Below are 12,184 nucleotides of genomic sequence, written 5' to 3'. Positions count from 1 at the left end.
AAAATACAGTGCATTACACCTACACCAAGCCTACACCGCACAGCAGGCACGGATAGCGACAGCCAAAACCTGTCCTTTACACCTTCAGCGGAGAAAACAACAGATTCTAGTTGACCCCAATTATCCTGCCTTCACCACAGTCTTCGAGGTGAGATACGTACAGGATCCGCTGCCCTTCGAGGCCAGAGGGCGACTCTATCTGGTCTGCTGAAATAAAGCTTGTTCGATACAACAATAACTTCGAGCCCCAAAGAAACGCAGAAGATCAAATTCTCCCTTCTCTGAATACACGATTGAAACTTGCTCTTAAATTTTAGGGCTCTGTATCAATCAAATCAAAATGAACAGTAAACAAAGGAATCTGGCTTCTATGGCTTCTTGGTTCACCAGCTTTGTCACTAGTTAATCCTATTTAATCCAAGGTATAGGTATCAGATTGCAGTCCAGCAGGAAAGTAACAACCTTCCCTAAGCTGAACAACATGCAGTGCATGTCTGTGTGTGTGCACTGTCTCATAGAAGAACGTGATGCTTGGTAACCATGCTAACTTAATATCCTATTAGGGGTAGATCAAGTGTACTGATGGGGGAGACTGAGTGTTATCAGAAGCAGATTAAAGCTCTGTGTAGTGTAGAGGGAATATGGGGAGTAAAACTCACTTCATTAAGGTGATCAAGTGCTTTGTGGCTGGGGCTTCTGTGCTACAATACAACACTTGCCTCGTGATGATGATGATGATGATGATGATGATGATGATGAAGAAGAAGAAGAAGAAGAAAATGATATTGTGTGAAACTGCATTTTTCTTTGAATGTGGCACAGATTCACAGAAGCAAATCCTAGAGCCTAGTATCATACATTCAAATATACAAAGGGCACATCCAAGATACTTTATGCATTTTTTTCCTCTCTCTATCTGAGTTTATCCATGTCAAACACAATCAGGGCACACCATCAGGCTCTTGTTGGCCGGATAATCCGTCTGCTGTGAGAGCACACACAGAGTTGGACCACTTAGCCAAGAGATAGATATTAATGACACACACGGAATGCACGAACTGTGGCTAAACACTGCAAAATCAGAGATCTTCTTCTTTTTTTTCTTCTTCTTTTATTCTCCCATAAATGGAAAAGATGCAAGAAGGGGATGCATTGTAGACAGCGGGACTTGTAGGATCATATCGAGCATAAAAATAAGCAACATGGTAAATGATAAAATCATGATGCATCTGGGGCTTAATAGCTCCGAGATAGACAAACAATTATAATCTATTTATGTTAGTTTTTGCTTGCGAGGAAGAAGCTTCACAGAAAAAAAGGGGGGCAAAGTATCAGTGCATCATTGTGTGCTTAGTTAGATTACTGTGTCGTGTCTAGTGAAACGGTCAGATGAGCTGTCGCTGCAGCTCTAACCGGCTGAGATCAAAAGAAACTAAATACTAGTTCTTTCATAAGAGTCACTACAGAGCGCGCTCATAACAGAAAGTCTATTCTGGTGGAGATTTAAGTTGTTTTTTTTTGTTTTGTTTTTTGCAACCTGTTAACCAAAGCGTCGGTCTGCTGCTGGTTTGACGGCGGTCTGTCCACGCTGCTGAACTGCAGCTCCCTCCCGCCACGAACACACACACACACACACGCACGCACGGGGACCTGTTCGTTCAGCACCACACCGCGGCACATAAACCTGAACACAACACTTCTGTGTCGAAATAATGGAAAGGCATATGGATAACATCAATGACGAAAATGAATGTCATCGCCAAAACGCGCACAGTTGCCAGGCAGTTTTTCATTATTATTAATTTTTATTATTAATTTGAATGTTTTCAGTGTTTCTCAGAGAGCTCAGCCGCTGGAGCCTTTACTTACACGAAAACTCCGAAAAGCAGAACTCTGATGCCAATCTCCAGAGCCAATTCTCGCATGTTTTTCCTGCGGTCTGGAGGCGACACGTTCATGATTCGGAGACAATCCGTCAACTCAAGCAGAAAAAAGGCGGTCCCGGTCAGTTCTGGAGGCTTTTTCACTTTTGTAATCCACCTTAACAAAAGCCCAGCGCTTTCCACGAGCGGCGCTCCCTAATCGCGCATGCCGTGCGCCTCCATTGCAACTCGGTCACCTGAAGCAGTCTTCCTCTCTTTTTCTCTCCTTCGCCTGTCTCCGCTCGTCTCCGTCTGTTTCTGTCCCCCTCGGGCGATTTTCTTTATAGCAACTCTGTTGCTGACAGCTGCTCTTCTATCGAGTGAAATTCTCCTTCTTCCACTCCATCAGTTTCTTAATTTAAGATTGGAGTTCGGGGGGCAGAAGATATCAGCCGATTTGGGAGAAGGTACAGGTGTGGGTCAGCACAGAGAGGGAAGTGATGGGAGGCTGCAAAGTAAAAGGGAGATACTCAGAGCGTCAGCGAGCTTGTGTGGTGTAGTGGGTCTGGCTCTCTCTCTTCTCTCTCTCTCTTTCTCTCCCTCTCTCTCATCCTCTGTGTTTGACTTTGGAGATTCAGATGACTAGAAGTTTCTGGAACACCACCCAGACACTCATGGGAGGAAAAGAAAGGCTCCAGCGCTCATGTCCAACACACCTCCATGTTTCTTCTTGTCTGCTCTGCGCTAAAGAGACACGGACCTTGAACCAACATCTCTTCACAGACTACAATGAGCCACTGGCTGTAAATGTGACACAAAGCAGGGCGGCTCTCCGGTGGCACAGTCTGGGCAGGTGTTCATGACCAGACCCTTTACAACTCTAGTAGAACCAATCCATCAACACCGGTATCAGGCTCACATGATATTACTGACACATGATATTGCAATCCTGGAACAAAAGAAGACCACTTTGGGAGGGGCGGAGGGACTTTCTCTCTGTTGGGCCTTCCACATACTGTCCAATCATACCCTATGACAAATCTAGCACCTCAGGGTCTAAGCAGTCAGGCAGTGATGAAGGAGCACAGACAGCAGCAATACCTGCGGGCCAGGAAACCTTGCCAGCACTTTATAGACACACATGAATATTTTATGCCCTCTAAAGCTGGCCTTCCTGCATTACCTGCCAGTCTGAAACGTGCCGCTGTGTGCATTTGAATGCGTGTGAGGCCGTGAGGGAGAGACCACTGAAGAGAAAGCCCCAGACCACAGACTTCTTTCTGGGTCACATGCTCTGCAACCTGGGACGAAACAGAAATTCTGCATCTTGCTTGGTTAACAAGGCATCCCTTTAGCTATGCGTAGCTACGATAAATAAATGTAGGCTATATGTGCACACTCTTATACACGCAGACGCACAGCAGAGATTTTGATGTATTCCTTTTTTTTCTTCATACATTTGAATTCTAGGTGATGTGCCTGGAGTCTTTGCCAGTTCCCTAATAAGAACAAAACAAGAGGAGAAGCGAGATGGTGGTAGGTTGGTAGGTGAGCTCCAACTTCAAAGCTTTCTGCCAGCCATCAGAGTTTTCAGCTTTTAGAGAACCTGGCATGTTTATTACAAGCTATCAACATTGTTTTTATCTCGCAGCATCACAGGACTCGTGATCTAGCAGATTCACTCGGGCCAGAAAGGCTTTACAGACTTTCCAAGCATCAACACAGGGTGACATAAAAACTTAATTATTGGATAGAGACAAAAAGAGGTTTGCTCTGTCTGGTTGATGCCGTGGTGGTCTTTTGTTGGCAAAAAGCAAACATTCGAGTTGTGCAAAAATACACCACTTTCCTTTTTGTTTTAACTTTGCTTTTTCATTTTCTTTAAACACAATTCACACTTTCATTTATGTGTTTCTGTGACCCGTCTCCAAGTTTTGTTGTTCTTTTTTCACTTCCCCTTTTCTGGAATGTAGACTGTGAGTCACATTCCCTGAGGTTCTGGTTACCCTTCAAGGTTAGACATATGGCGCACTCCAAAACAGGTTGTACTTCAATAAATCAAAGTTGAAGGCATCATTACAAAGTGCTCCTAATCGCTTCCATGGGTATGGGTGCATATTCTCTGAGACAGAGTGACTCATCACGCCACACAGAGATTGGTTGAATCAATTCCCCGAGTTCTTCACTTTATTGAACCTCACTTCTCATTACACTTTTATTGTTTAAAAAAAAATCTAGTTCATTTGCAGACCGAGTCATTTTATTACGTGGGCAGCATTTACACATTCTGATCTACATAAGGACGTCTGAAGTTTGATGCTGTTTTTTCCAGCATTGTGTACTACAGAGCTAAATAAGATGTGCATTTGAAAGCATGTCTTTTCAAGGAAAGTAAAGCTGAAGACTCTGTGAGAAAAAACATCCAGTTTCATGTTTTATTCTTGGAGTTCTATTATTAGTTCCCCGAAATCTGAATGAGTTGTTGAGCAGAACAGCCAACTGTGAAAGACAATTCAGCTACTCCCCAAAGTGAAGACACATATTTCACGGCTTGGTTAGCATCCTCTATCAATTACAAAGTAGCATTCCACAGTAGAGGAATTATTGTTTCAGATAATGAAAACTGGTTCTGCAAAGATAATGGAAACTCGGAGCAAGAGAAGCAAAGGTTTCGGAGTTCAAGACTTCCATACATGTTCATTCTCTGCTTATAGCAGCTATGAATTTCAGCAAATGATGCTTATGTGTAAGTTCAATGAGGAAGATCTGTAATCACTCATCTGCCTGCTTTCCTCTGTGTTCCGCCACTAGTTTGTTCATTACATCACTACCACTTTCCCACGCTGTCAGTCTCAGAACTGACATCATTACTCTAGTCCAATCATCTTCTTGCCTGGATTCTTTGAGCCAGTCAGACTCCACTCTGTGTGGTTTAAATCTGTGCTCTCTGTCATTTTCACTTTCAGACTGTCCTTCATGCAACCCACCTCTCCCCATCTCCACCTCACCATAGTCACAAGCTTCATCTTCACCACCAGCAGTGGCTAGATTCCAGGCTGTCCTGTCCTAAATCCTTTCACCATTGGGATTCTGTTCTGCCGTGATGGGTCATCGGAAACTCATCAACAAATCAATAATTTCTCTATCTCAGCAAATCATGTTAAATTCTGCTGATCTCTATTTATTGAACTTATAGATTTGTATGTACAGTATATCTGTTAATATAACTCTTTTTTGTCCCACTTTGCCCTTTTTGTTTTGCTTCACAACCAGATTCCAAGCTGCTCCTGAAATGATCACTAAAGTAAAATTTACAAAATAAGGGAAAAAAGAATGTTTGTTGTTGCATGTTAAATACAATCCTGTTTACCTCACCAAGTTTCCAGCAACTACTGAAGGCGAAAACAGTCAGTGAGGGCAAATTTCTTCTGAGATGAACTGCTTATACTTGTTTTTACAGTATTAAGGGATCACAGTAGCTCAAAGGATGTGAATCCCTCCTTTAAATTAATCAAACTTAACCACTGAACTTGTCTGAATTAAGATGACAGAAAACTACACCAGGGAGAGGAAATGTTATTATCGTTTTCATACAAGGCTCCATTTTAATTACTTACCGTAAGTGGAATACCTTAGGTAAATATTACGTAGGACACAAAAGACTATCCAGTGGAACTGCATTTCTTCATGACCAGTAATAATAATAATTTAACCAATCAAAATTAAGCTAAAACTGAACTTTTCACATACAGTAAAACATGAATGTGCAAACAGACAACTGAATTAAGCAAAAAGCAGAAGAATCAAATAAAATACTACAAATAAAAATATCTGTAAAGTCCAACTTTACATCATGTGAAGACATTAACAGCTTATTTAGGCCAAAACCGCAGTTTGTGACTATTGCTTTATACTGTCATGGTAATAAGAAAGTGCAACCTCTGCAGGCTCTAAGGTTTTGCATATCAGGGTAAAAACCGAGTCCTTAACAGGTCTTAATATGAGGTGTTTGTGTTGACTTGCTATGTTTGGTGTTCATTTTCTGTGCACTTTGCCAAACATAACATACTTTGGTCTCATCTGTCAAAAGAACATTGTTCCAGAAACCTTGTGGTTTGTTCAAGTTTGCAAGCCTAAGCTGTGCTGCCATGTTCTTTTTAGAGAGAAGAGGCTTTCTCCTGACAGCTCTTTCAAATAAGATATACTTATTCAGTCTTCATCTCATTGTACTATAATGAACTTTAATATTTAGCATCCATTTCTGTCTGAGATGTACATCTGGAGGTTTTTTTACAGTTACTATGAGCATTGATCTGAGACGTCTACTCCTAGGAAGAGTGGCAGCTGTCTTGAATGTTTTACACTCGTCAGCAGTATTTCTCGGTGTAGAATGATGGACTTCAACTTGTTTGGAAATGGCTTGACAATCCTTCCCAGACCAATGGGCAACAACAATTGTGATGACAGCTCCTTTTCTCGTTGGTGTTAACTCACACCTAAATGCTCCAAATTAGCAGACTGTCAAAACTTTTTTTAGAGGTGACCACATTTTCTGACATGACTTGAGCCCATGCTGACGCCAGAGGTATATTTTTTGTCATATTCATTCATTCCAATTGTTTTATGAGTGCTATTAGTGCTTTCAAAAAATACTGTTTTGTGGTCCATGGGGACCCCTGTCAAAAGCACTCGATTTCTCCTATAATTGAATAAACTCAACTCTTTGTTCACTTCATGTTTCCCATGGGTCTCAAATTTAAGCAACAAACAGTTGGAGATGGGGGTGAAGTGAGGGGTTCTGGGAATGTTCCAGGAGGAGATTCCAGAGCAGATCCAAGATATTAGACCTAAATGACCATGACTGAATTCAGCATAAAAACACAACACGAATAATGTTTACTTGAAACTGATGAAAACTATAAGTGATACCAGACTCAAAGGATATTTAAAAAAAAAAAAAAAAGCTTTTCAGTAATAATGCATAATGTACTTGAAATAAAGCTGAATGTTTTATTAAAGAAAAGTATAGATTTTTTTTAATGTAGTATTCAAATTAATTGTACCATTGCAAAAATGATCATTTAAAAAACTGTATTGTTTTTTCTTTACATGGCATTAATTAAAATACGTTTTGCTTTTATTATTGTTATTATTATTATTATTATTATTATTATTATTATTATTATAAGTAGATTATTCTTGGGGTTCCCAGGCACCCAATCTTAGTTTATGAATGTCAAATATTTTGGGAGGATGAGGGTTAATTAAGTCGACTGGATTATCAGTACCTGGCTGCTACGTTCTCTCTCCATTCCTATGGAAGCAGTAAAGGTCCTTAGTCCTTAGTTTGTCACACACTGTTTCTGCATTTTATTTTTTGGTAAATAAAAAATGACACCGCGTTGTATGTCTTATGTTGTTGTTCATCTAATTTTACAAAGAATGGACCCTATGAGCAGACTCAGACAACCGACGTACAGTTTAAAAGGTTTTTCAGGGTGAAAGCAGGACCGGTGGTTAATCAGGCGATGGCTGATAGTGGTGTTCAGGCAGGGTCTGTGAAGAGGGGGAGCAGTAGTTTAACAAACGCCAGTGGGGAGAGGAGGGCTGCAATAGCTCACTGGATTTAAGCTTAGGGTCCTTACCTGTCAAAGATGAATGCTGAGCTAGGAGAGGGGTACCTGGTGGGCAGGCTGAGGCTTGGAGATGAAGGGAGGAAGTCAGTAGAGGGTGGGCAGGCAAGTGAGGTAAGTCCTTGTTTCCGAAGAGATTCAAAAACCCGAGTGATGTTGCTGTACGAGTATTGCTGTAGGCCTAAGACTCCAGAAGGGACTCCAGATAGGAAAGTTTCTCAGACAGCGAGGAGGGAACTCCAGGAAGATAACGAGAAAGCAGGCGAGACCGAAAGGTTCACTGTAAAAAAAATCCGTAAAAATACAGTACAATCTACTGTATAAACGTGAAGGAATTTTCCGTATTAGTCATTTACAGGTATTTTTCTGTATTTCTCAACTACTGCAATGCATTGTGGGGAAAAGGACCCAAAAAAGGAGGGAAAAGTCAGAGCAAGAGCAGCCATTAGACTTCTTTCAGGCTTCATCTGGATTTTGGACTCTGGAGTTGGAGAAACTGCCTTCAAATTTCCGTGGTAAGTATTAAAACTCATGTTTTCTTTAATTAAAATAATTTTTTTCAAAAGACTCCGCATTTTTATTTAGAAAGAATTGTTAATTTATTTGTTAACTGGTTTCGGCTGTCTCCAGAGAACTCAGGAATATTTTGCTGACTCATTTTTAAATAATCGTTATGTAGGTTTAACATGACTTAAGCTTTTCATTTTAGTTAATGTTAAAAATAATTTTTACTGTGATACCACCAGTTCTGCCCTTCAGTGGCTGAACCAGTTTTCATAAATATTATAGTTAGCTGTCTGTGTCTCTCGGGTATTACACAGCTGTGACTGCTAACTAGCTAATTAGCGAAAGTCAGCGATGTAGCTAACTGGGAAAAGTGGGAACTTCATGGTATGTATAGAGAGGAAGAAATTATTTTAGGACTCTAATAAGTGCTATATCAATACCTGTGTTTTACAGTTGGCTCTACTGTACACTTTAAAGGGTTTCAGGCAAAGTTACACTAACCCTAGTTTAAGTCTCAGGCCTTCCTGGCTGACGCTAGCAAATGCTAATGTTAGCCTCTGATTTGGGCTGTTAAAGTAAAGACTTTTAGCTAGCTGACCAGCACAGGTTATTTCGGTGGTTAACAGACTGTAGTGGTAATATTATTGAAAGTATAGTTTCACCTCATTACATTTACAATTATGTCTATTTTGTAGCACATAGAAATGTTTAGTTAATATTTGCAGACAGACACATTTTCCCTGTAACTGTGTTTTTACTCCAACATTTGTTGAAAATGTAATTTATGAAATGCTGAGCAGCATTTCTAGTATGTGGAATATTTTTGTCACCCCACTGTGCTAATGTGATTAAATACTAATAATTATTACTAAAAAAATTCAATAATTAATCAATAATAACTATATCTTGATTGAATTATATTGTAAGCGCAGTGCTGGAGCTTTATATGCCTTGTGGGGGATGCTGACATATTATAAACTGTTATGTCTATATCAAGCTTTTAGCCAAATATAAGCAGAGATATTTGTATCTTTCTTAAAAATTCAGATCCTTAGAGATTATTTGAGAAATGGATCAACAGCTATCACTACTTGAAGCACTCTAAATCCTGCAGTGGAAAAATATCCCTTATTTCATCTTTGATCACACACTTTGGTTTTCCAGTGCAGAGCAATGGCCAAGCAAAGGAAAGACTTCCCCGAGTGAAAAAGAAGATGAAGATACAAGCTGGTGATGATCCAGAGCAGCTGGTCTCAGGAAATGAAGAAAAACCCTGATCACCTTTTCCACAGAAACAAGGTGAGTTTAATGTTGTGGTTGATTTAGTTTATCAAGGTATGTATGTTACTTCAATTATAAACTGCTTTTGTTGCAACAGAATGTCGTTATGTGTATGCAGCTCTACGTGAATTATAATCCTTTGTAGGGCTGTGTGATATGACCAAAATCTCGCATCCCAATATAAGACATATCTCTCCTGATAACGATATATATCACAAAATAGTGCATTTTCTGTAAATTCTGTGATTCTCAGGCAACTCGACTTACGTGAAGTGTTTTCAGTTGGGCGTCGTGTACCTGGAGTCGAGTGCTTTGACCGATGCATGAAACTATACATTTTTAGACATGAGTTTAAACGGCCGCCATTTTCTTTCTGAGTACTTGTTACACGGCGTGCTGCGAGGAAAAGCCTGTTCTAACGTTTGAGTCTAAGGATTATTTTGAGCACTTGACGGCTCGTTTTTGCTTTTCATTCGTAAACTCTCTCGAAACTCTTTCATGTGATTCTTGTGTAGGTGGTTAAAGAGGTTTGTCGTGTTTGAGTCTGTGGTGGGGACCAGTTTGTGTCAGACTTTTCATAACCAAACCATGTCCATGCTACAGAGGTAGCCCCTCGTTTAACAATAAGGTCCTCGATTTGTTTTGACTGGTCCATCTGCTTGGAGCTAGCTGGTTCTGCCTCATCCTTGCTGGCCATGCTGGTATTCTCTGTGCCTTCATCTGCGTGGTGACTGTAAGCGCCATTTATAGTTACTTGATGTTTTTATTTGAGGTCATTTGTTTGATGCATATTCTGAAATTTTATGTTTGAGAATAATGTGTATCATTTCAGTTCATTTTGAAAAGTCTCATCAGAAACTTGAGCTTTATTGTGAAAGGATTATGTGGAAGTCCGTCCATAGTGTGGTTATTGTAAGTATCAGAGAAGGAGAGAACTTTAAGAAATAATATAGCCACTACAGTGACCATCACAACCATGAAAAAAATATTGCCGTAAACAGTTTATTTTGCAACACCACAAAACAAATGATAGCGTATAATATGAAACGATAGACATTTTTATATCGTCATCTGATATATATCGTCATATCGCACCATCCTAATCCTTTTTTTGTTTATGTTGTTTATGTTCAAGGTAAAAAATTATAAAAATACAAACTTTAAAAAAATGTCTTGTTGTTTCTCTTTTTTCCTCAGAATAAATTACGACTAGTCTCAATGGCTGAGATGGAGGAGGAACACAGCGACACGTTAACCCGACTGCTGCAGTTCCTGTATGAACTGAGCAACTCTAAAAATCCAAGGAAAAAGCTGAGTGTATTTTATTTAAAGCTCAGATGGACCTTGCTGCATTCAGGACTTTGTCACACTGGTATATGAAGAGTGGTAACAAGAGAAATTGTGCACACACAACGTGTCACTTTATGCTTGCTCTTCTCCAGTCTCTGGTGTCACTTTGTAGTAATTAGTCTTACTATTGTCTTATTTGTGGTGATTTAGGGTGTAAAGCACAAGCAGAGGTTTTTGTTTGTAACCGTAACCTCGTTTTCAGAGCCTTGTCTAACATTTAATGGTCGTGAAATATGTCAGACTTTTTCCTCTACTTAAACAGCTAAGAGCATTTAAACACAGTGGAGAAAAAGGTGTGCATTAAGGATTTTGAACTATGATGTTTAAGTGTTGTCACTGCTGAGGATCCTTATTCACTACGCTGCTGTTTACAGTTTAACTTTTCATCAGAACAAGCACTTCTAATTGTACTTTGCTCCTCACTGACAAAACAAGTCCAGTAAATGCACTTTTATCTTCAAGTTTGGGACAGTAATCTGTCTTAATTTATTTTGTGCTTTAGTTATCATATGGGGAAAAGTTTTGTGGTTATCTATCCGTTCTGTTTGCATAAACCCAAAGTTCAGGAACATCTTCTTTAGATCTGTTCAGTTTTATTCATGTGGCACGACTTAAACAGTCAAGTATGTTATATTGTAAAGTAAAGACCCCAAAGAGTTAATCTCGGACAAATGTTCACACAAATGTGAATTACATTCACTTCATTAATGAAGTAAATGCAATTCAGTAATCAAATGTGTTTGGCTATAACTGACTACATGTGTATACTGTACCATAAGTGGACAGACATGGATGTAAACCACACCTTAACCATTTGGCTGAAGCAAAACTACCACAAGGCAGTGATTCTAACTAAAAGGTACTCTGGATATTATTAAATGTGAACATATCGTTAAATATGACTTAACTATATTTTTGTTTGTCAGGTGTCCTGTTTGAAGAAAACACTTGGTAGCCACTTGAATGAATGTAAACAAACACATTTACATGAGGACAACCTGATTTCAAGGAAATAAAAATGCTTAAATTTGAAAGTTTGTGAGTTATTTTGTTCATGTATCAGCTGTTTAGTCGTTTTATGACAAGATGGATGCTGTCGTTATATTTTAGTATAGTGTTTGAGTTAAGGAGAATAAAGAATATTTAACATTGTACCAATGTTGTTGTGTCTGAAGCACAAATTAATTTAAAAAGTTTTAATTTATGAATTTTTGAGCATATGGTGTACTAGGTTGTAATTGCATAGAAATGTACGTTTAAGGATATAAAGAACTATATTTAATGAGTTGCAGTGAAAAGAAGTGTTTGGAAATAGTAATATAAACAGAAATTTCAATTTTTCTATTAACGGAAAATATCAGTTAATGATACAGAAAATATACTGTGAATAAACGGAATTTTCCGTTTTATAGCTGAAGGAAATGTCCGTAAATAGTACAGAGAGTATACTGTAAATCTACAGAATTTTCCGTTTTATCATTTACAGAAAAGTCCGTCAAACTTCCGTAAAAAAACAGAAAATGTACTGGCAGAAAATTACCAGGACATTTT

The 12,184-nt window shown here is 39.1% G+C and overlaps 1 protein-coding gene and 1 long non-coding RNA gene across 2 annotated transcripts in view; one reads left to right on the top strand and one right to left on the bottom strand.

Annotated features, from left to right (window-relative positions):
- plpp4 (phospholipid phosphatase 4) overlaps nt 1-2,197 on the bottom strand; it is a 57,934-nt gene extending 55,737 nt beyond the window's left edge. Inside the window, exon 1 of the mRNA XM_031737532.2 lies at nt 1,870-2,197. Within this exon, the coding sequence (XP_031593392.1) occupies nt 1,870-1,958 (89 nt within the window). The 5' untranslated portion in view covers nt 1,959-2,197. The remainder of the gene's footprint in view (nt 1-1,869) is intronic.
- A 5,659-nt stretch (nt 2,198-7,856) lies between these two features.
- LOC120443231 lies at nt 7,857-10,781 on the top strand. The gene is made up of 3 exons (XR_005615254.1): nt 7,857-8,010; nt 9,167-9,301; nt 10,481-10,781. It is a non-coding gene; the product is annotated as an uncharacterized LOC120443231 (long non-coding RNA).
- The last annotated feature ends 1,403 nt before the right edge of the window (nt 10,782-12,184 follow it).

The sequence above is a fragment of the Oreochromis aureus genome, linkage group 13 (assembly GCF_013358895.1).
Source record: "Oreochromis aureus strain Israel breed Guangdong linkage group 13, ZZ_aureus, whole genome shotgun sequence".
NCBI classification, from domain to species: domain Eukaryota; kingdom Metazoa; phylum Chordata; class Actinopteri; order Cichliformes; family Cichlidae; genus Oreochromis; species Oreochromis aureus.
The sequence above is the reverse complement of the archived record's forward strand: the minus strand, read 5'-3'. Positions and strand labels throughout refer to the sequence as shown.